Source organism: Gopherus evgoodei, chromosome 4, assembly GCF_007399415.2.
Source record: "Gopherus evgoodei ecotype Sinaloan lineage chromosome 4, rGopEvg1_v1.p, whole genome shotgun sequence".
NCBI classification, from domain to species: Eukaryota; Metazoa; Chordata; order Testudines; family Testudinidae; genus Gopherus; species Gopherus evgoodei.
This window is the reverse complement of record NC_044325.1, coordinates 18,057,148-18,082,522: the sequence shown is the minus strand read 5'-3', so window position 1 is coordinate 18,082,522 and position 25,375 is coordinate 18,057,148. Positions and strand designations below refer to the sequence as shown.

At 43.7% G+C, this 25,375-nt stretch overlaps 1 protein-coding gene across 2 annotated transcripts in view; it reads right to left on the bottom strand.

Moving 5' to 3' along the window:
• BRF1 (BRF1 RNA polymerase III transcription initiation factor subunit) overlaps positions 1-25,375 on the bottom strand; it is a 257,449-nt gene that overhangs the window by 212,858 nt on the left and 19,216 nt on the right. For both annotated transcript variants that reach the window (XM_030558590.1, XM_030558591.1), the window contains exon 2: positions 20,753-20,833. In XM_030558590.1, coding sequence (XP_030414450.1) covers positions 20,753-20,833 — 81 coding nt within the window. The remainder of the gene's footprint in view (positions 1-20,752; positions 20,834-25,375) is intronic.

Here is a 25,375-nt window from a genome sequence, read left to right as displayed (position 1 = left end):
TGAGTCCGTGAGCTCGAAGAACCCCGCCCCCTCAAATGGGAGATCCTGAATAATGGCCTGCCACAGCCGGAGGACTACCACCATGAGCTGTCTCTCACGGCCACCCACAGATGCGACCATCCTGGTCACCGAAACAGTAGTATCCCAGGCCATTTAAAGGACTCCCCTGGCCACTGCTGAGCCTTTATCCACCAGAGCAGCGAACTCCTGGGCACGATCTTGCGGGAGAACCTCCTTAAACTTATTCAACGAGTCCCACAGATTAAAATTATATCTGCCCAACAGTGCCTGGTGATTCAACATCCTAAACTGAAGGCTGGCCATCAAACTTTTCTGCCAAATAAATAGAGTCTTATGGCACCCTTATTTTTGGGGGTGCGACTAAGTTGGCCCTGTCTGTCCCTTTCATTCTCCACGGACATGACCAGTGATGCCCCTGGGGGTGCGTATACAGGTATTCAAACTCTTTCACGGGGAAATAATATTTCTTTTCTGCTTTCTTGGAAGTTGGCGGAATAGAAGAGGGGGTTTGCCACAATGACTTGGCAATCTTGAGGACCCCTGGGTGGACAGGCAATGGGACCCAGGTGGGGGTGGTAGCCAAAATAATGTTGAAGAAGTCATCGTCCTCCTCTGCAACCTCTTCAATCTGTAAGTTTAACTTTGCAGCCACCCTTTTAAGAAGGGCCTGGTGCTCCTTAATGTCGCCCAGAGGACAACAACGATGACTGCATCACCTGTGGGGGAGCGTGTTCCCCTTCTTTGTCCAGAGAGAGATCCCTACATGCCAGGGTCTGGTGCACTGCCCCCACAACAGATTCAGCACCGTATTCCAACTGCTGCATCACGGCCGGTTTGTCCAAGGCAGACAGGGAGGGCTTGTGGAATTACAAGACCAGCATCACTGGCACTCCCCAAGGGTTCCAATACGGCCACTGGGAGGGCCACTGCCCTTGCTGTGACGTAGCTGTGGTGGGTGCTGCACTGGTCTCCTGCATTAGTGGTGAATCCCCCCTTTGAGGCGAAGGGCTGAACTCTCGGTCCATCTCGGACCACTGTCCTTCCGGCAACCACAGTGGAGCCATTAAAGCCTGAGTCTGCCAGCTGACTCTGGTTGACGACTGGTGGGGGCAAGTAATGACACCTGCTGGAGGAATGGTACTGGGGGGACCGGGACCAGTGCCATGACGATTAACGTTCCCTCCTGGCAGGGACCGATGTCTGGGAGACTGCCTAAAACCAGGGCCTTGGTGACCTGCAGCCGGAAGCTCGCCGGTACCAGCGGTACAGAGACCAGTGCTTTGACTCGGGTGTCCCATGCCTAGTAGGTGGGGAGCATGTCGAGAACCTGGGTCTATCTGGAGAGCCAGGATAAAGTGCCGGGGTCCAAGGTTGCAGAGATGGAGATCTACAGTCCAGTGACCGGGGGTGCTCCACTGTCTTATGAGGCTGCACCATGATCAGCTTGCCTTCAGTGCCAGGGTCTTAGCTGAGTCTGCCACCTGGTGCGGCGCCTGCAGTGCCGGTCGGCTCACTTGGTCTTTAGCCACTGGGACCACTTCAGGTACTGATGACCCTAGAAGAGGCTGGGGACCCCTGCCATTTCCTGGAGTCGGGGGTGGATCTTGCTGGGCTGGGGGGGGGGGCTGACTTCAGCAGTACCCCCGTGAAGCCCCAAGTGGATGCATGGCCTGACACAGGCCCTTTGCTCAAAGTTCCCTTGTTTTTCAAGGGGGCTCTTTTTCTTTTGCCACTTCTTTAGCACCGGTGAGGGGGAATGGTGCTGGGCAGAGCCCGGTGCAGGTGCTGCGCTCTGCATCAAAGGCAAAGTACTCAGCGTGGGGTCCACAGTGGAAGGCTCCGACACAGGGCGAAGTGCAGCCGCAAGGAGTAGGGCCCTCAATCGGATATCCTGCTCCTTCTCTGCTCGAGGTCAAAAGTTTTTACAGATCCAACACTTATCTTTCCTATGGGATTCCCCCAAACACTTCAGGCAGCTGTCATGGGGATCACTGATAGGAACCAGCCTGCTGCATGTCGAGCATGACTTGAAGCCCCCGGGAGAGCTCGGGGATGAAATTCCTGCCGGTACTCTAAGTACACTAACCTAACTTTACTAAAGGCAAACTAACTACCTACAAACTATGTACAGATAAGAGAACAAAAGGCTATAAAGAACTGCTAATGCTCTTGTAATCTGCAAGACAAGGCATTCCAACCAACCATCATGGGTGGTAAAAAGGAACTGAGAGGGCATAGGGCCGGTGGCGCCTAATATACAGATGCATGAGCACGGCACTCAAGGGAGTGCCACAGCCAACTCTATGGATACCACTAAGGCAGAAATCCCAAAATCTAGAATGGAATCAACATGGGCTGGGCTCGATGACCTCTCGAGGTCCCTTCCAGTCCTAGAGTCTATGAGTCTATGAGTCTATGAGAAAGCACTCAAAGAACAAGATCATCCTCTAAATATGGATATCCAGAATTAGTTAAATTATTTATCCTCCATATTCCCCAGGGCTGTAAGGCATGGAGAAGACTTCTGCTGAAAATCAGTACTAGCTAAAGACGGGATGACCAATATGTAGAAGTATTGGTTAATTTATATACTGATGGCCATGTGGTCGCCTACCAGAGCTCACTGCAGAGATGAGGACTCCTCTGTGCTGAGACTGTAAGTGCTCCTAAGGTCTGGACTTTGCTTGACAGAAGGAAGAATCTTTACTGAATTTACTTTGGGAATAAATCCTATGATAATTGTGAGAATAATTTGTCTGAATTAAACATATAATAATGGATATCATTAGAGAAAGCTCCCATCTTCATACAATTGTTAGATTGGAGACAGCCATTATTAAAGTCTAGTGTAATGAATAGATATAGGAAGAGGCCTTACTGGGGTGAATTGAGGAGCATTATAATGACCATTATGAGGCTCCAAGGTGGTGCTCTATGACCTTGTGGGCTGGAATCAGGGTAGTTGTCTCAAGGAAGCATTTAATGTGAGTATTTGTATAAACCTTCCTTTTCTTTTTCTCCAAATTAATCATTAAAATCATTCAGGCTTATTAACATAATAGAACTTTTTAGGGAATCACCTATCTGAATATAATTATGTAACTTGCTTTGTGGTATTCTCTTAATTATTTTTTTCCTTTTAAGGATTCTCATTGCTTTACTTTTCTTATATTCCAACTCAGAAGAAGCCTCTTTTGATTGAAAATGTTAGCCAAAAAAATGCTGCCAATTGACTGATGATGATTATATAAATCAACCACCTTTAGCTTTTTTATTTTCGTAAGTTACATGCCAAGCTTTTCAAACCTGAGTGCCTGATAGTAAGCTTCTAAATACATATTTAGGTTCCTGAATGTGAGACTGTTTTTCAAAGGTGCTGAACAACTGCATCTCACATTGAAGTCAGAGATTTCAGCCCCATTTGTGGATGCAATAGCTCCCTGTTACTCAGGAGATCTATCAAAAAGCAGAGGGGCAAATCATTACTAGTTATTTAGGGAGTCTGGTCTGCAGTTTAAACCAATAATCACCGATGCACAAACCGGAGAATCCATGTTTATAAAACACACCAAAATCAAATTTTTGAAATGCTGCACTTTCCATTTCAAATATGCCTTTAAAAAAAAAACAAAGCTAGAAAGTCTGAAACACCAAGAAATATAGCCATGATTTATTATCAGAGAGCACTTAAAGCAAGCCAGCATTTGATTTTAATTTCATATCCTATGGTTACAATGTTCAATTGATGACAGAAAGAAGTATAACATATTAATTCATTTTTGATTAAAAGAAAAATGTAGACAGCTCTCACTTCTGTTTATGTAAATCTAAAACAATATATTATACCCAGAATGGTTACGACAATGACAATATTTAAGCTTACAAGAGCATTACCAATTATAATCCTGTTTTCCGTTATTCATAACTTTCTGTATTTTTAAACCCATTTGTCTGAAGTGTTCTAGGCTTAGTCTTTGTCCATTGATGGTCCACTGCCTCCATGTTTGCTTAAAAGTGGGTCAGGTGTTTGAGTACAAGGACAACAACAAACCTCACTATTTGATAAGAATGTATTCACAGCTCCCATGATTTCCCATCCTAATGCAATTCCCAGAGCTTGCCCATTACTAGCTTGTTTCCCCAGATAACTTGTCTCCCAGATTTCTACATAATGGGGCCATCATCCTACCTGGCAACTCATATTAAGTAGGGAACAGCTTTGGAGAAAACTGAACGGAACTTGGTTTTTCTATGTATGATCCTTCTACCTGGTCCAAAGACTTCCTAAGTAGGGGAAACAGTCATAAGCTCACTGAACAGAGTACAACAGAGGGGGAAAAGTCAAACATTAGAGACTTAGAATTTCTACAGAAGCCTCCTCCTGTAAGAAACTGGAATTTATCTTATCTTCTGAAGTCTGAAGTTTGTGTACCTAAACTAAATGCCATCCAGCAAACACAATTCTAAAGTTACTTGCAATTTTTTTTATATACACACATGCACACACACAAATATATACATATATATACACATATACATATACAAATATATACACATAGAAATATGCACAGACACACATACATACATCTTCAGTCTGAATCCCTTTGATCAAATATGTATGACGTAGCTATTGTTATATCCAGTACTATTTGGCAAAGGAGCAGCGGCCTTGTAAGTCAACTTCCCAATGAAGAAATCATTGATGTGTAGTATGGATATAGAACTAGTGCAACTTACTGTATTTACGCATTACATCCGTCCTAAAACAGAGCTAATGGCATACAGGCAATCCCTTTGAGAACTCTCGAACAAATGCCAATGCTCAGTTCTCAGGGAGCAGGAGCTCTGCCTCAAGAAATGACTTAGAGATTGAGAGAGCAAATTCCATTGTTACTTGTCACAGCTCCCAAATAAAACTACCAAGGAACCAGCACCACTACAATATTTTCTTCCAAGACTAAACGTTTGCTTTTATGCTAGGAAAATCTTGTAAAAATGTGTGTGTAACAGCACTATCTAGTGACCTTTCCTATAAGAATATTTGAAAACACTGTTGTGCATTATCTCTATGAATGTGGGATTTGAGTAAAAGAGCTGATTTTAATTCTGGTCACGAATAATCTGAAAAATGTCAATCAAAATGCATACCTCAGTAAATAGAGTAACAGCTTGAGACCTCACTAAAAAAGCCCTATTCTTTTTAGACTAGGTTTAGTCAATTTCTGCTGGTAAGCGGGGAAGGCTCTCAACAGCCAATTTAAGAAATTTAGGCATTCCTATGAATGCTTTAATATATTAATGTTGATCTATCATTTGTCTAAAGAATAGTTTTATGTTCTGTACTGAAGAGAGGACATCTCTGAACTAGTGGCAGTCAAGCCCACGTTATTAAAGTGACAGCCTTTAAAGTGGTTAAGAGTTAAGCAAAATGAATGAACCATTTCAAAGTGTATAGGAAATGTGTCTACGTTTAAACAACTGTTTTAGAAATATTGTTAGGCTATTAAACTCCATTACTGTTCAAGAAGAAATGTCAGAGAGCATTTAATAGCACACTGAAAATTCTTCAGAGAGCTTGAAATGGAAAAGTGCTCCCTAAAGATGCAGCCCATCTAAAACAAAGGCAGTGACAAAAATCCTACTAGAACAAGATATTTCCCCTCATCTTTCTCATTTTTAAATTGCGTGGATAAATTATCAGTCAGCCCAGCTGGGGGAAGGAGGAGATGCGTATAGACCTGAGGCACTGCAAGTAGTGTGTCCATCTGCTAGCAGCAGTCAATGAACAGAACATTTTTAAAAAGCGTCCCACCCACGTTGTCAAGCCAAAAGACTAGAATGAAAAAAAAAATAAAAAGAAAAAACACACACACCAATACCTTCCTCCACTCTGAGGCCTAGGCTACACTACGCATTTAAACCAAATTTAGCAGTGTTAAACCGATTTAACCCTGCACCCGTCCACACAACAAAGCCCTTTATATCGATATAAAGGGCTCTTTAAACCGATTTCTGTACTCCTCCCCGACAAGGGGAGTAGCGTTGAAATCGGTATTGCCATGTCAGATTAGATTAGTGTAGCCGCAATTCGACGGTATTGGCCTCCGGGTGGTATCCCACAGTGCACCATTGTGATCGCTCTGGAAAGCAATCTGAACTCGGATGCACTGGCCACGTAGACAGGAAAAGCCCTGCGAACTTTTGAATTTCATTTCCTATTAGCCCAGGGTGGAGCACCGATCAGCACGGGTGGCGATGCTGTTGCAAATCCAAAAAGAGCTCCAGCAAGGACCGTACGGGAGATACTGGATCTGATCGCTGTATGGGGAGACAAATCTGTTCTATCACAGCTTCGTTACAGAAGACGAAATGACAAAGCATTTGAAAAAATCTCCAGGCTATGATACAGAGTCCACAGCACAGTGCTGAATGACAAGCGTAACAGAAAGCCAAAGAATCAAATGGACGCTCGTGGAGGGAAGGAGGGGGTACTGAGGACTCCAGCTATCCCACAGTCCCCGCATTCTCCGAAAAGCATTTGCATTCTTGGCTGAGCTCCCAGTGCCTGAAGGGTCAAAAACATTTTCCTGGGTGTTTCAGGGTATATGTCATCAATTTACACCCTTCCCCCCACCCCCGAAAGAAAAGGGAAAAAATCGTTTCTCGCCTTTTTTCAATGTCACCCTATGTCTACTGCATGCTGCTGGTAGATGGGTTGCTGCAGCGCTGAACACTAGCATCCCCTTGCCGGTGGCAGATGGTGCAAAATGACTGATATCTGTCTTCATCATCAGCCCGTGAGTGCTCCTGGCTGGCCTTGGTAAAAATGGGAATGACTCCTGGTCATTCCCGGCAGATGGCACAAAACGGCTGGTAAGTGTCCTCATTACAGCACCTGGAGGCTGAGCTCCATCTACCCCCCTCTTTCATGTCTAAGGAAAAGATTCTGTACTGCCTGGACTACCATAGCAGCAGAAGGCTGCGCTTCTCTCCCCCCACACCCTTTAATGTCCTGCCTGGACTACCATAGCAGCTGGAGGCTTCCTCCCACTCATTTTATCTCATTAAAAAGTCAGTGTTTCTTATTCCTGCATTCTTTATTACTTCATCACACAAATGGGGGGACACTGCCACGGTAGCCCAGGAGGGTTGGAGGTGGAAGGGAGCAACCGGTGGGGTTATTGCAGGGGCACCCCCTAGAATGGCATGCAGCTCATCATTTCTGTGGGATCTCTGGGGCTCTGACATGGAGCAGCTGTGCTCTCTGGTTCTCTAGTACACTTGCCTCATATTCCAGGCAGGACTGACTCTATTTTTAGACAAAACATAAAGCAGGGAATGACCCGGGGAATCATTCCCATTTTTGTCCATGCGCCCCCGGCCGACCTCAGTGAGGCCAGCCAGGAGCACCCATGTCAGCAGCAGACGGTACAAAACAATTGATAACCATCATCTCATCGCCAGTTTACAATGGCAGACGGTGCAATAGGGATGGTAAAAGTCTCTGCTACCTTGCAAAGGCAAATGAATGCTGCTGTGTAGCACTGCAGTACCGCCTCTGTCAGTAGCATCCAGTACACATATGGTGACAGTGACAACGCAAAACGGGCTCCGTGGTTGCCATGCTATGGCGTCTGCCAGGGCAATCCAGGGAAAAAGGTCGTGAAATGATTGTCTGCCGTTGCTTTCACGGAGGAAGGATTGAGTGACAACATTTACCCAGAATCACCCGCAATGCTGTTTTTGCATTGGGATCTCAACCCAGAATTCCAAGGGGAGGGGGAGACTGCAGGAACTATGGGATAGCTGTGGGATAGCTACTCACAGTGAAACACTCTGGAAATCGACGCTAGCCTCGGTACATGGACGCACACGGCCAAATTAATGTGCTTAGCGTGGCCGCGTGCACTCGACTTTATACAATCTGTTTTACAAAATCAGTTTATGTAAAATTGGAATAATCCTGCAGTGTAGACATACCCTGACTGGAAAGGCTTGAAAGTCCCAGGACTGTGGTATATAAATATACATGTAAAAAAAAAAAAAAAAAAAAATCACCGTTGAATCAAAGGGTGAGCTGATTTCAGCTGCAAACCTCTCTGTCAATGAGAGAACACATTTATTCTTTTCAGACCAATGGTGCTCACAAACTGCAAAAAAATTAGATTTTACTTCATAGGCTGCCAATAGAGACAAGAAAAAGTTTTTCCAATCTGTGGGAAAATATTGTAGTTTGGGCATACAGCTCATTTCTTTTCTATCAAGATACACTGTTGAAAAACATTGCACTGACATCACACAAAATCAAAATCTTCACCACCCACAAAACAGCAGGGAGGCCACAGAAAAGCATCATCCCCTCTCCCTTCCTCTCCCTCCTTGTTGCTCCTGGACGCATCACTCTGCAGTCTCCGGAGACAGGTGAAGGAGCAAGGTGAGTTCTCTACCTTGGGGGAGGGGAGGCAGGGGGACTTAGTGGAGCTTGGACTTCAGCCTTGGGGTGGTTGGATGGTGTGGAATTAGGAGACTGGCTGCAAACTAGTGCTCCAGCCTCCAAACCCTGGCTGCACAGAGGGGGCTCCAGTCCCTGGCTCTGGCCGTGTGGTGCAGACCCCCAATCTCATCAGTGGCTGCTGGCCCCAAGCGCTGATCCCTGTCCATGCGCTCCAACCCCCAAGCCCTAGTCACTGACCGCAGATGCCGGCCCCAAGTGACAACCCTGAGCTCCAACAGCTGCTAGACCTGCGTGCAGATTCCCAGCGCTGGCCTTGGGCCTGGCGGGTGCTGGCTCTGGATACCAACCCCTAACCCTGGCCGTGTGGCAGCAGACACAGACCCAAAGCACCAGCCCCAAACCCCAGTGGTGGCCAACAACCTGTCGCGCACTCCGACCCCCAGCCCTGGCCACTGACCCCAGGCATTGCTCCTGAATGTCAACCCGGGTTTCGGCAGGTGCTGACCATGGCGCCAATCCTTAGGCCCAGACACAAGCCCCGGGTACAGATTCGCAGCCCTCATCACACAGCAGCAGGCATCAACCCCAGGCTCCAGCTAGTGTTTGCCTTGGATGCCACCTTCCAGTTTCAGTCGCACAGCAGCAGGCTCCGCTGGGTGCTGGCCCTGGACACTGACCCCTATCCCAACTATGCAGCAGCAGGAGCAGACCCCAAGTCCTGACCCTGGGCCCCACCGGTTTGCCTCAGTACAAAGCACTGGGCCCCCAGAATGGATGCTCTGGAGTACCAGGCCTCCTGCAGACTCAGGCTCAGGCTCAGGATCTTCCACAGCAGCATTCTTATTTGCTGTGGTTCCAACTCCCAGACAAATCTCAGTCCGACAAAGGCCCAGCCAGCCACTAAGCTATCATCTGACCCGATTTAGTCCTACCCACTCAGGCTGGGAAGCAATTATGGGACAGGTGTGGCAGGTCTCTTCTCCCCTTAAAGAGGTCACTCTGCAGTTTCTGCAGCAGATGCATCACCCCATCCAGCAGCCATTTTGGCCCATGCATTTGACATGTATAGTCAAAGATCTATGGCCCCATCCCTCCCCAAAATCCTTTGCATGCTGCCACAAAAAGGGCCCAACAGAGTATACCTCTGAAGTGTGTAAAATGTGAAGTCCACTGTGTACACTCCCTATGCCCTCCTCCCCATGCAGTAGAATCACTCTAGTCCTGTATTAGTGGCCTTTGGCCAATACATGCCAATAGGCATAGCAGGATATAACCCAGTGAAAGCATCCTTATATCATTCAGCTCAAGTGCCTCAAGCTCATTCAGTGAAGTGAACTTAGAGCACATTTTCAAGGTGTCAAGTGAGGAAGGAGGGGCTGCTATGGAATGTGGTACATACAGATGAGATTTTTCTTCCAGAAATTATGAGTTACTTTGCCTGTGAAGTCATCTGTCACATCTCAAACACATATTAAAAAAATGCTTATGGATCGTCGTCATGCCATGCAGCACATTACCGTTATACTGAACAAGTGCTTCTTCACTAGCTATCTCTGCTCATAAGCCATTAGGATGTGTTAGAGGGCCTCTTATAATATGGCCACCCTGAATAACAGTTCACTGTATAAAACAAGTGGACATTTTAAGCACTCTGTATGCAATACATGACTTCACATTTACAGTCTCTGAGTAGTTTAATGTTAACTGTTCTTTTAAGTACAGTTTCATCCAAGTGCATTTGCTATTAGTAATTTGCCAAGACAAATGGTGCACATCTAATAATCTAAAGGCAAAATGCTACCAATTTAATGGGAGTTTGGCTAGACTTAAAAACTGCTTTATGGTTTAAAGTAGAAATGATTTTATCATTATACAAGAAAGTACCATTGCATTCAGCTTGGATATAAAACCTAAATGATAGAGCTGAAACGTTTGATTGACTAGGAATAACTTACTAGCCACAGTACATTACAGTGAATTATATGAATAGTGTTAAACATGGATTTTTATTTTCGTAACAAAATCAAGCTGGAGACACACAGAAAACTTATAATATTACAGCAATGCACGTTAAAGTTATTTTTTGAACTCACTCAAGAAATCTTTCCCTTCAAAGCTAAAATTATTTCATTTTAGGAGCTTGTTACAAAATACAGATTACAAACACAAGAGATTAATTGGGGGGGGGGGGGACGAAGAAGAGGGATTATCTGCAGTTACCTACTTTCCGGCAGGATACAAAACTATTAAGAGAATCAGGCTTATGAATAACCCAATCTAAATTCATCTGATTTGAATGGTACTGTATAAAATGGCTGTTTTTTTAAAAAAGTGTCAGCCCACCAGGTATACTATCTCGATATAAAGGATCTTCTTGAGACAAGTTCCAGTTACCTACAAGCCATTTTTTGAAAGAGATTCACTGTCAATGAATTCCTCAAAATGTGATACATATTGTTCTAGTCTAAGTTTTGTATCATACGGACACGCATATCTTGTAAGTTAAAAGAGAAGATTTTTTAAAAGGAGCCTGAAGTTTGGTGTTTGTAAGTAAGAACATTCACAAGCAAGTACTTTAGAATTAGCTCACCCTTCAAAAGAAAGAAGCTAAGATTGGTGTTTCCCCTGAGGCAACTGTTATCTTACTCTAGCCAAATAATGAACTAAGGGCTGGTCCACACTACGGGGGAGAAATCGATCTTAGATACGCAACTTCAGTTACATGAATAACGTAGCTGAAGTCGAATATCTAAGATCGGATTACTCACCCGTCCACACCGCGCGGGATCGATGTTCGCGGCTCTCCCTGTCGATTCCGGAACTCCGTTGGGGTTGATGGAGTTCCGGAACCGATATAAGCGCACTCGGGGATTGATATATCGTGTCTAGATTAGACGCAATATATCGATCCCCGAGCAATCGATTTTAACCCGCCGATACGGCGGGTAGTCTGGACGTAGCCTGAGAGAGAGCAAAGAGGTAGTAGGAGAGAATAAAGAGTAAAAGGAAAGAACTGTCAATAGTTTCTTCAATTCAGGGGTCAAAACTGGGCCAGCTCACACTGGCTCAGCAAACCAGTATTTTATTTTTTTGGAGACTGCATCACAGTCTTCAGATTTTATTTTTTAAGTATAATCCTTACAGTAGCAAAGAATCTTCAAAATATGAAAAAAAGTGTAAATCAATAGAGATGTCGCTTGAGTCTACACAGAGCCTGAAACAATAACTCTGGCAGACGTGAACTGCCCCATTTCAATTAACTATTTCCCTGCTTGGGGGAGTAGGGGGGGCGCGGAGGAAGGAGAAATTATGTCAGAATTTAAGGACAGAAGGGAGAACCAGATCATCCAATTTGACCTTCTATATATCACAGGCCACCAGATGTATTATGAAGCAAATCTTGTTTTGGGATCTCAGGAGAGTAGGTAGGTGTGACTGTGTGCAGAGTTTAGGAGAAATTCCAGTGAGAGGGTCATCACTCCCCTTTGCACAACATAGGGGTTAAATTATCTCCAGCAGACGTAAATCTTTTTGACTTGACGTATCAAGATATCCTAGTTCTCCACATTAAAAAGTTATGGGACCAATCAGTGTGCAGAATGATCTGAAAGCATGTCTGAGTCAAGTATCATTGCAGAAGTCTCATAGAAGTTAGAGGAGTTGTGCCGATTCAGCATCCTTTTGATACTTAGAATATTCAAACCAACCAACATTTAATCCAGCAAAAAAAGTTTTAAAATAAGTTTGACAATGATAAAAGCAGGTGAAAAAACTATTTCTAGAATATAGAAAAAACAGAATATAGAAATAATATTTCTATTAAGATTATCCTGAGAAGATAATCTCGCATGATATTCTTATCGATAAACTAGGCAAATACAATTTAGACAGGGCTACTATAAGGTGGGTGCATAACTGGCTGGATAACCGTACTCAGAGAGTAGTTATTAATGGTTCCCAATCCTGCTGGAAAGGTATAACAAGTGGGGTTCCTCAGGGGTCTGTTTTGGGACCGGCTCTGTTCAATATCTTCATCAACAACTTAGATGTTGGCATAGAAAGTACGCTTATTAAGTTTGCAGACAATACCAAACTGGGAGGGATTGCAACTGCTTTGGAGGACAGGGTCATAATTCAAAATGATCTGGAGACAAATTGGAGAAATGGTTTGAGGTAAATCAGATGAAGTTTAATAAAGACAAATGCAAAGTGCTCCACTTAGGAAGAAACAATCAGTTTCACACATACAGAATGGGAAGAGACTGTCTAGGAAGCTGTATGGCAGAAAGGGATCTAGGGGTTATAGTGGACCACAAGCTAAATATGAGTCAACAGTGTGATGCTGTTGCAAATAATAATAATAATAATAATATAAAAAAACATGATTCTGGGATGCATTAACAGGTGTGTTGTGAGCAAGACACGAGAAGTTATTCTTCCACTCTACTCTGCGCTGGTTAGGCCTCAACTGGAGTATTGTGTCCAGTTCTGGGCACCGCATTTCAAGAAAGATGTGGAGAAATTGGAGACGGTCCAGAGAAGAGCAACGAGAATGATTAAAGGTCTTGAGAACACGACCTATGAAGGAAGGCTGAAAGAATTGGGTTTGTTTAGTTTGGAAAAGAGAAGACTGAGAGCTGACATGACAGCAGTTTTCAGGTATCTAAAAGGGTGTCATCAGGAGGAGGGAGAAAACTTGTTCACCTTAGCGTCTTAGGATAGAACAAGAAGCAATGGTCTTAAACTGCAGCAAGGGAGATTTAGGTTGGACATTAGGAAAACGTTCCTAACTGTCAGGGTAGTTAAACACTGGAATAAATTGCATAGGGAGATTGTGGAATCTCCATCTCTGGAGATATTTAAGAGTAGGTTAAATAAATGTCTATCAGGGATGGTCCAGACAGTATTTGGTCCTGCCATGAGGGCAGGGGACTAGAATCAATGACCTCTCCAGGTCCCTTCCAGTCCTAGAATCTACGAATCTACAAGATGCTGGTTTATCAAACAGGTACTTTTTTAAAACACCACTCCCTCTTTTCTCTACACCATTCCCTCTTTAGTCCTCTGACCCTTCTTACCTTAGTGTGTTCCTCCACCAGTTTCAGTGACAGTTTCAGTGTTCACAGATATTGTGCATCCCCTGTTATCAGGCTCTCCTACCAAACTGGGAGCTCCATTCTACAGAGCTACAGTTTGGAATCATGTATTTAGATGCTGTTCTTCAAAGTCTTAAAAAAAAAATGACAAAAGTGATTCTTCAAGAAGGATCTGAAAGAAAGGGTAGTGGCCCTTCCGGTCAGGTCACCTGGGTGAGTTCCATACACGAGGGGTAGCGTACAAGGTGGTGTAGACATACTTGTGCAAGAAGCTGGTGAGGCTGGTGTCACTGATTTAGCAGGGACAGTAGGGCGACAACAACAAGGGAAAGAGTTGTGGTGGGCCTGGAAGGAGAGTAAAGGGAGCCTAAACTTGCTAGAGTAAACAGGGAGAGCCAGCAGAGCTATTAAGCAGTTCTGTTTTGGCCATGTAATGAGGAGATACCCAGAAAGAGAGGTCACAAGATAGTGATACTGATGCAGGACTGGAGTGGAGTAGTAACTCACTAGAGAAAAGCAGATTGGGGAAACAGTAAAAAGATAAGATCACTCCAAGAGACAGAATGGACCAACCCATCAAATGAGAGGCTAAAAGACTGACCATACAGACAGGAGGAGATCAAATGAGAAAGCTCTAAGTCAATGACAGGAGGAGAAAAAGGGAGGCAGATAGCATATCTTCAGCTATCACTGCTTGTTTTTTTGTTAAATAAAAGAAGTGTCCTTTATTTCTACTCCTTTCAACCCATTTCTTCATCCACAGCAGTCTGCCAGTAATACTGGTACAGGGCAGAGCTCTCTGTAAATGCTTAAAATAAGCCAGGTGTATCAAGATCATAGCAACGGCAAAACAGTAAATTTCCAAGTACAAAAGAAGAGAGACAAAAATGAATTCCGAGAACTTCTGCAAAAGTTCCTTATTGTTTAGCCATGACTATAAAAAAAATCCATTACCTACGTTAATATTCATAACAGGAATAAGCAGAACAATTACTGGCTTAAAGAAAGGAGTAAAAATACATTTCAGTAGCCCAGAAGGTACATTAAATATTAAACTGTACACAGCTACAATCCTCAAACTTCAGTTTACTGGAACTCAAGTATTTATGCCTAGATTAAAAGTATCTAAAGATATAATTATGCTGTTGACCACCTTTCCCATTTCCCCTTCTTTCTGACCACTGAAGACTGCATGAAAGCATCAGAGCTCACAGACATAGTTGGAAGTAATTTGTTCTTGAATCTGATATGGATATAGCAAGAGCAGATTGCCTGCAAGGAAACAAGAATAAACTAGCTATTTAAAGAGATTACGTAATCTAGTGTAGAGTTGCAAAATGAGATTTAAAGAGACAAGAGTTCTGAATTTCGCTACTGTAAATAAGTAAGTACCTATAAAGCCCATCCAACACAAAAGGGATTTCAAGAAGTTCAGCAAACGAAGAAGTCACTGTCTTTTTATAAAAAGAAAATCTTATTGATGGTTCTCCCTCTCAAAGTAGAATACATTTGATCCAGTTTAATTAAGTGGACTGCAATTATATTAATACTTTATATCTAGCTCTTATTCCTGTTTGGTGGGTAATGGCATCATTTAAGTGGCTTCACTTCTTCTAATGTAAAATCCATTAATCGAATGCTGAGATACAATTCTCACCTCACAGATGTGCAGATTTAGAAAATAAATGTCAGATTTGAATAAAAATCACTTTTGAGGTCTTGAGTACCAATAAGAAAGGATATACATCTTTCTTGTTGATCTTGTGTAACTGGGTATTAAGTGCATTAGCAAAGTATGGTATATTATAAATGAAGCTCTGGTATGCAGATATTGACAAAGACAATGAATTTCATATCTATCATTGGATTAATATTTTTGCATATATAAATAGGACTGAAGTTTTATAACTAAAGCTACTTCCTGGGTAAATAAACACAAGTATCTTTAGGTTCATCAAAAACAGCCAGAAGATATGAACCACCATGAACTACTGTTGAAAATAGAAGGAAAACAAGCAGCTAAGGCACAAATGACGTGGCAGGTGAACTCTGTCTACTGTACATACAATTGAGCCTAAACTTTTCAGGCCTGAGACCTTTGTTTGGAAGCTAAATGAAACAAACAAATCAAAAAATATTGCAGGAAAAGCCCAGAACTGCTAAATTGCATGTGTTTGATGCTTCACTCCTTTGTTCTTCCATTTGAGGGCTCTGAAGAGCCATCAGTTACCACATACAAGTATTTAAATGAAAAACTGCTTTTTACCAAGTTCAGAACAGTCTATAATCACAACACTTACACAAATGATAGCCAGAGTGCATAGCAACTTATATTTTGCTACTAGTTTGGCTTATTCCAACCACCATACAAAGTGATTAAATTAAATCCAATGGGCCAAAGTCAGCCCTTTTGTAACTCCACTGAAAACAGTGAAATTACAGCAAAAGATGAACTTGGCCCAGCATCAGTTTCTATTTTTAGTAGGCTGCTGTCCTATTGCTGGATTTTTCCCTACATTATGTAAAACGTACAGTATTTTTGCCAGTCATGCCAGAATTCTCAGACTACACAGCTTGGGTCATATTCTTCCTAGCTGCTCTAGAATACATTAGGTGACAACCTTTAGAGTTCCTTGAGTTCCACAACCTGTCTGCTTCCCATGGAAGCATCTTCTCTCTGGCAGCACTCTTACAGAGCAGAACCAGAAACAAAAAATTGAGTATTTACACTATTAAAAACAGCAGTGCACATCCATGCATGGAGAAACACTAGCGTGTAGGAACAAATCCATCTCCCAGGAGGTATCTGAAATAATAAAAGAAAACATTCATGCTTCTGTCGCAATCTCAGTAACAGTTTATTTCGCCAGGCCATTTGCAACTAGATAAACTTCACAAATGCAAACTTTATGGGATGAGTGTACAACTCAATTACTACACATCTATTTAATATTTCTTCTTCAAATTAACAAACTATAGCACCCAAGGACAAGAACACTGTGCTTTTTTTAAAAGTCATGTACCAATGACTTCATATTTTCTAGGCAATGAACATTCACATACTTTTCTTTAAACAATGCAAGGTAATGTAAATGATTAGGCCATAATAAGTGTAGATGCAATGATAAAATCAAGACTAAGAGCACATGCTGACAGGGAGAGATTTTATAACTTTGCTCCCATAGCTCAGTTTGTCATTATGGATCCTGCAGAACTCAAAATACACCAGGCAACCTTCTTCTTAGGCAGAAGCAAAAAGAAGGGCCTTACTGTCAATGCTGGGCCTGCTCTGACCTATGGCCTTATATGTTGCTATGCAGAACAGCTGTGCAAGAGACTTCCGCTGATTCTTAGAACAGCGGATGAAATACGCTATAACTGAACAGGATGCGCTTAACCGCAAACCACAAGACAAAACGTAATTTGCATAAGAAGCGCTGTTGACGTGTTTGCCTGTATTTCTAAATCGCATAAAAGACGCTCGGGGACACACATTCGGGGCGAGCCACATTGGGGTACCTGATCCTCGGTGAAGGACGTGCCAATAGTGGTCTCTGCCCGGTCCACAGACCGTAAGGAAATCGCAGTCAACTGGTAGCCGTGAGAATCTCGAAATCCTTGGAGACAAGGCCTAAGCTCAGACAGACACATCCCCACCATGGGAGATCTGCCTTGAGTGGCGGTCAAGAGCCCAAGTGAGCGGGATTGGGAAGGGTCTCGAGACACATCCCCACCAAGGGAGATCTCATATTGAACCCGGACCACCCTAGAGAGTATCCGGTTCCACCAGAGAGGTCAGACGATTGGGGATACAGGCAAAACAGGGGCAACAGTGGACTCAGCTTTGCTGCGTTTAAGCCATTCAAAGAGTAAAAGCCTGTTGCGATAAAGGAACATATATAAGCGCTTATTCTAAAAAGGTAAGGTTATTATTATAATGTACGGCCTGATCAGCTGTGACAATAAATATTCTAAAGATGGATACAATTGATTGAATTGCTGCTAGGGGATTGTTAAGTATTGTAATACTAATTATCGTTTGAATATTATTGGAAGAATAAATAATAAAAAATTGTTTTTATTATAATTAAGCCTCTCGAAGTGTCAATCCTAAGAAAGAACTTGTGTGGAAGCAGCCAGCCGCTTAAGGGCTAACCCTCATTGGATATAAGAGGAGGCTCATGGCTGGGCCACAACTAAAAGTGGTGTCTCCGCAGGAAAAATAGCAGTGCACTTACCAACCAGGATAGATACATGAGGACTACAGACTGTTCTTGTAGTGTCTTAGCAAGCACACTGAGAAGGAATTTCTCACAGACATGTTGGCAGCTAGCCAGATACAAACTTGCTACAGAGACTGGAGTCCAAATCCCTTTTCTTGAATAAAGGAGGATACATGTGATGGAGCAGAGGTAAGGAGACTATGGATAACCCCAGTCTCCAGAGTAAAATATTGACTGTTTTAAAACTATTCAACAGAATGTTTCAGTTTAGATAACTACAATTACTTGGTGCAAGACTGGAACTCTGAAGTAGCATAAAACAGGGAGGATCATAGTTACGGCCCTACCAAATTCACAGCCATGAAAAACAAGTCATGGACTGTGAAAACTGGTCTCTCGTCCTCCCTCCTGAAATCTAGTCTTTTGTGTGCTTTTACCCTATACTATACAGATTGCACAGGGAGACCAGCGTTTCTCAAATTGGGGGTCCAGACCCAAAGGGGGGAGGTCACAAGGTTATTTTATGAGGGTCGCGGTATTGCCATCCTTATTTCTGTGCTGCCTTCAGAGCTGGGTAGCAGGGAAGCGGCAGCTGTTGTCCAAGCGCCCAGCTCTTAAGGCTGTGCCTGCCAGCAGCAGCACAGAAGGGTGGCAAAATACCAGACCATGCCACCCTTATTTCTACGCTGCTGTCTTCAGAGCTGGGTAGCCAGACAGTGGCGGCTGGTGACAGAAGGCCCTGCTCTATAGGCAGCAGCACAGAAGTAAGGATGACAGTACCATCCCATTCCATCCTTACTTCTGTGCTGCTGCTGGCAGCGGCTCTGCCTTCAGAGCTGGGCTCCCAGCCAGGAGCTGCCACTCTCCAACTGTCCAGGTCTGAAGGCAGCGCTTCCATCAGCAGCAATGCATAAGTAAGGGTAACAGTACCACAACCCCTCTGCCACAATAACCTTGTTACACTTCCCCCCCAACTCCTTTTTGTATCAGGATCCCTACAATTAAAACACCGTGAAGTTTCAGATTTAAATAGCTGAAATAATTAAATTTACTATTTTTAAAATCCTATGACTGTGACATTGACCAAAATGGACCGTGAATTTGGTAGGGTCCTAGTCATAGTGAAGAGGTTCATCACACAAGTGGCCAGTACACACACAGCTCCTAGGGTGAAGGATGCTCAGCATTATTTTCAAGCAAACCTTTCATCCAATTCAGGAGCTACATTGTCAAATTCCAGAGAGCAACAGCCAGTTCTGCTCAGCACAACACACAGCCTCAGAGAATAACTGAAAAATAGAAAGTACTTTCTAGGTTCTAAGGACTCCCAAAAAAGAGGAGGCTAGTATATTCGAAGAGTAATTATTTTTTTCAGTATTTTACTTTTCTACAGTTAACGTTACAAATATTGTCAAGTAGACAGTTGTACATAAAAGCCACTTTGTTTAAAACTTAAATATCTGTCCAAAATTAATTTTTAGTTAACGTTTATTCCTTCACATAATTAAACTTCACTAACAAAAATTATCTTATTGACAGAATTTTCAAAGTCTCATGTAACTTTGGGCCAAATTCTGATATTGTTGCTCACACTGAGTAGCACTTTACTCCACTGTTAGCCCCACTAACATGGTGTATGGTACTATTCAGCATGAATAAGGGTAACGTAATCTGTCCCTATATCAAATTACTCTACAACTATTTATTTGTGCAGATTAATGTTATCCTTCCTGTTTGTATGTAGGCACAATTTTGGCAATCAAGATTTCCTTTTCTAGAATTGTATGTGTAAAAGCCTCTACTCAGGAAAAATATCATTTATTTTAAAATACACTAAGAAATTAGGATGATTGGTAAGCTATTGATGGAAGCCCACCCACATCACTTTTTGAGTGTCTTAATGTGACAAAAATCAATTAGCTGTCACCTCAAGAACATAAGGCAACACTGTTGATTAGCCAACAAATGGCAATGTATATCTGTGCATAAAAAGTAACAACATCTAAAACTGTAAGATTATTCCATTTATAAATTAAAACCTCTTTCACTGATTAAAAAATTCAAAGGGTAATTTTCAATTATACAAACAACATTAAAATGTATACTATGAAAACATTGTGTTTTTAGGCTTGTATACCTTTTCTCTTATTTATACTCTCTTTGGAAGCTTGAAATTGATTTCTTCTCCCTCTCCCTCACCTCCCCAATTACAGTTTTTTATTGTAGGTATATTTGAATAAGTCTTAATTTAAAACTGTATGAAAATAAAAGCAGTGAAACACATGCTTGGAAATAAATGTGCATAAAGTACTTCAAGAACTTTGCAAATTGATAAGAAGATAAAAAGGTACAGTACTCTATCAGCTAATAAAAAGTACAGTGGACCTGCCAACCTTGAAAAAGCCCTTTTAAAATACTGTCAAGTGCCATTATCATTTATCCAACAACTATATGATCTCATAAAGCAGATTTATAATAATCCTACAAGAGCACAATGTAAAATCAGCAGTAGGAAGAATTACAGACTTGTTTACTCTACAGAAAATAGTTATGCAAGGGGTTGAGGTCACTTTCAAAACTAAAAATTAAACATCAGTCATAGAATATCATGGTTGGAAGGGACCTCAGGAGGTCATCTAGTCCAACCCCTTGCTCAAAGCAGGACCAATTCCCAACTAAATCATCCCAGCCAGGGCTTTGTCAAGCCTGATCTTAAAAACTTCTAAGGATGGAGATCCCTCCACTTCCCTAGGTAACCCATTCCAGTGCTTCACCACCCTTCTAGTGAAAAAGTTTTTCCTAATATCCAACCTAAACCTCCCCCACTCAACTTGAGACCATTACTCCTTGTTCTGTCATCTGGTATCACTGAGAACAGTCTAAATCCATCATCTTTGGAATCACACATATGTTGAGCTAAAAATCATACAAACAACAAGACTAAAGTTTGCAAGTACCATTCTGAAACGTCTGTGCTCGCGATTCCTTTCCCAAATTGACATGGAATCCTCCTCCTAATGTTGGTGTTTTACCGGCACCTATGGGGGGAGAAAACAAAAAGTAACAATTATCAGATACAACTAAAGCATTAAAATAGATCTTACAATGCATCCCTTTCATTCAATATTTTTACAATGCATGATGGGCCAAAATTATGGTCTGGTAAAGGTGGTAACATAGGGATTTGAGGAGTGAAAGGCATAGCAGATAGAATAAATTGCAGTGAGTTTTTCTCCACAATCTCTCGCCAGGGCTGCTCCAAGGTTAGCTAGTATAACAATGTGCCACCCCTTACTGCAGAAAGAACATTAAGTCATAATCTAGCCCTCAATTGTAAAATCTTTCTCACAGTAAACCACAGAACAATTGCTCATTTATATTCTTTGGGAAACATTAAATCAGGCCTGCACAACTCGTAAAGTGGCAAGGGCTGCATTACTCCAAAGAAAACAGCTGAGGGCCGAAATCCCACAGCCCTGCAGAAACACCGCCCCACCCCCAGCACCTCCCGGCCCGCTGAAACACCCCACCCCAGCACCACCCAACGCTGCAGAAACAAACCCTCCTTCCCCAGTGCCGCCCCACCAAAACAGCTATGGGCCAAAAAGGAAGCTTGGGGGTGGGGAGGTAATACTTGATTTGAAATCAACCAGGGGCTCCCAGCTGAAGAGGTGGCTGGGAGCCCTCAGGGGCAAATTAAAGGGCCCGGGGCTCCGTGGCTGGGGGAACCCGGAGCTTTGCGGGGCTGGGGCAGGGATTTAAATTTCCCAGAGTTCCTGCTGCTGAGGGGAGCCCGAGCCCTTTAAATCTCAGCCCCAGCCCATTCGCTGGAGCCGCGGCCAGGATTCAGGCGGGCAGCCCAGAGCCCTTTGAATCCCGGCCGCGGCTGGGATTTAAAGGGCTCTGGGCTCTCCACTGCTGCGGGCAGCCCAGAGCCCTCTGAATCCCGGCCACGGCTGAGATTTAAAGGGCTTTGAGCTGTCTGCTGAGCGCCGTGCGCACGGGATTTAGAATCCCCCTGCGGGCCGCACAGTGATGCTCCGCAGGTCGTCGTATGTTGTGCAGGCCTGTGTTAAATACTGGATTTTAATAGCTGAACATCTACATTACAGAACAGAAAATGCGGTCAGCATGCAAAAGGTTCTGTGTTAAGGCTAGTATATACACACCTTGTACATTGAAACAGGTGCAATAAAGTCAAGCACACATACTGTAGATTGGGTTAAAGAATTGTATGTCTGAAATGTAGAGTCGATGAAGCAATTCAGGTATTAAAAAAAAGGAGATGGAAGGTTAGAAAGTAACAAATCTCAGCAGACTTGGAGCCCTTATCTACTCTATACCAGGGTAAGTCGACCTAAGTTATGCAACTCCAGCTACATGAATTACTCTTCTCGTTCTGGTATAGTACCGGAGTTGACAGGAGAGCCATCTGCGGTTGGCTTAGCGGGTCTTCACTAGACCCACTAAATCAACCCCCAGTACTTCGATCACAGCAGCGTCCATCCCAGCTAAGTGTAGACAAGCCCTCAGATTCACTCTTACCTTGTAAACTAGCATATCCTAAGGGACGGCTGCTGCACTGAGTGGCTTTAGTGTGAGCAGGCTCCTTGAAAACAACAGGAATACTCACAAAAGTAAGGGTTGCACAACTGGCCCATAAACTATTAGTGATGAACACTTGGATCCTTTCACAAAAGATGATTTTTTTCAAAAATAACCATAAGGTTAATGTGACGGGTTGGATCCCTTGGGAAACCACCTGATGCGCTGAAATACCACTGAGTCTTCCTGTTCCGCCAACACGGGCCCCCTTTAACTTGTCTTTCTGAGCCATGCTATTAAAGCCTCCTCTAACACACACACACGCAGGGCCACACCCAGCTGCAGATCAGCTCTGGGAAGACTCAGCTTAAGGGACTTGCTTCAGCACTCCCATGTCCACTTCCCATGGAGTGCAGACCCAACAACATTATGAAATTTACCCCCTCCCTCAATGTGAATAGCGATGTGCACACTTCTTGCCCTCCCTGTTAAAATTACAGAAACTGGGTTTATTAATAAACAAACCAAATTTTATTAACTATAAAAAAGATTTTAAGTGGTAAAAGAGCTAACAAACAGAACAAAGCAGATTACTAAGCAAATAAAATCAAACATGCAAACTAAGCTAGTTTCACTAAAGAAATTGGTTACTGTAGTGGGGCGGACTGCTCCACTCTCTGAGAGTGTGGGCTGCGGTAGGTCACTGAGCCTGCGTAGACAGGGAGCCAATTAGGGAAGGGCTTATTGTGAGCCAATCAGGGCCCAGAGTGGAGACAGCCAATCAGGGCCAGGCTCAGCCCTATAAGAAGGCTGCAGAGGAAGGGAGCAGGCAGTTTGTCCCAGGCCTTTGAGAGGGGAAGGTCGGTCTTCAAAGGTGGGAGACTAGCACCATGGACAGCGCAGTGTTGGCCAGGCTCGAGGAGCAAAAAGGAGCTGTACCCTGCCATTCTACAGGCCCTGAAGGGAAGGGCCTAGCGGGTGCAAGGGGCCATAGGGGAAGCAGCCCAGGGAAGCAGACCGACGAGGGGAGAGGAGGAGGGCAGTGAGGCTGCCGTCAGAGGATCCTTGGGCCAGGACCCAGAGTAGAGGGCAAGCCTGGATCCCCCTCTTCCCCACTTCATAGAATCATAGAATATCAGGGTTGAAAGGGACCTCAGGAGGTCAACTAATCCAACCCCCTGCTCAAAGCAAGACCAATTCCCAATTAAATCATCCCAGCCAGGGCTTTCTCAAGCCTGACCTTAAAAACCTCTAAGGAAGGAGATTCCACCACCTCCCTAGGTAACCCATTTCAGTGCTTCACCACTCTGAGTGAAAAAGTTTTTCCTAATATCCAACCTAAACCTCCCCCACTGCAACTTGAGACCATTACTCCTTGTTCTGTCATCTGCTACCACTGAGAAAAGTCTAGATCCATCCACTTTGGAACCCCCTTTCAGGTAGTTGAAAGCAGCGATCAAATCCCCCCTCATTCTTCTCTTCTGCAGACTAAACAATCCCAGTTCCCTCTGCCTCTCCTCATAAGTCATGTGCTCCAGCCCCCTAATTATTTTTGTTGCCCTCTGCTGGACTCTTTCCAAGTTTTCAACATCCTTCTTGTAGTGTGGTGCCCAAAACTGGACACAGTACTCCAGATGAGGCCTCACCAATGTCGAATAGAAGGGAACGATCACATCCTTCCATCTGCTGGCAATGCCCCTACTTATACAGCCCAAAATGCCGTTCGCCTTCCTGGCAACAAGGGCACACTGTTGACTCATATCCAGCTTCTCGTCCACTGTAATCTCTAGGTCCTTTTCTGGAGAACTGCTTCCTAGCCATTCAGTCCCTAGTCTGTAACAGTGAATGGGATTCTTCCATCCTAAGTGCAGGACTTTCCACTTGTCCTTATTGAACCTCACCAGGTTTCTTTTGGCCCAGTCCTTTAATTTGTTTAAGTCCCTCTGTATCCTATCTACCACTCCTCCAAGTTTAGTGTCATCTGCAAACTTGCTGACAGTGCAGTCCATGCCATCCTCCAGATCATTAATAAAGATATTGAACAAAACCAGCCCCAAGACTGACCTTGCAGTACACTCAGCCACTGGCCATAGGGAGCGGCCATCACAGACTATGCCAGATCCCTGACAAGAGGGATTAGACTTTGGGGTGTGTGGTTAGACGTGGTGGCTGGGGCATAGAGAGACTGCTGATCAACCTCCCCCCGAAAGGGGGTGTGGATGGACTACGGGGCACTGCCAGATGGCAGTGGTCCTGGAAGAAGACGCCACGAGTTGGGAGCAACACGGGTCCACACACCAATCAAGGGCAAGATGACGGATGGGACACCACCACAAGGGGGTGCTCCACTGGACAGAGCTAATTCCCAGCAGGAGGCGCCAGGTGGTGAGTCCCAACTCCATTACAGTTACAAATAGTATTTCTCATCCTAGATATTGTTGGAAGCAGTTTGCAAAATTTCTGTGGTTCAGAGTTCCAGTTATATTCCTTTTCAGACCTAACCCCTGTCTCAATCTGGACTCCCCTCAAGCTTCCCTTTTGCAGTTTTTTCTTCTTGAGCAGAGAGGCCATGGAGAGAAGTCTTGTTTGCCTTCCTCCCAACCCTTAAATGGGATTTACATGAGGCAGGAGTCCTTTATTTCCCAAACTTGACCACCCTTTCCTTACAGTGGAAAGTTACAAGTCGTCACAGGTAATGTTTTAGTATCATCAGGTGACAAGACCACCTGACTCTGTAGGATCACAGTGTCCATGAGTCAGTGGCAGTATAGAGCATCCACAGGAAGGCCAAGCTTTTCATAGTCCATTGTCCTCACTGATGGGCCAACCACCCTGTCTGGCTTTTCCATTGTTGCATCTGAAGCGTTAGTAGTAGGCATCACCCAAAATAGCTTAGCTGAAATACAGATACATAGTCAATATTCCTAACTTCGATACAGAAATGATACAGGCATACAGATTGGATAATTGCATTTGAGAAATCGCAACCTTTCCAATTATATCTCACATGAGCTATCTTGCAAAGGTATCTCAGT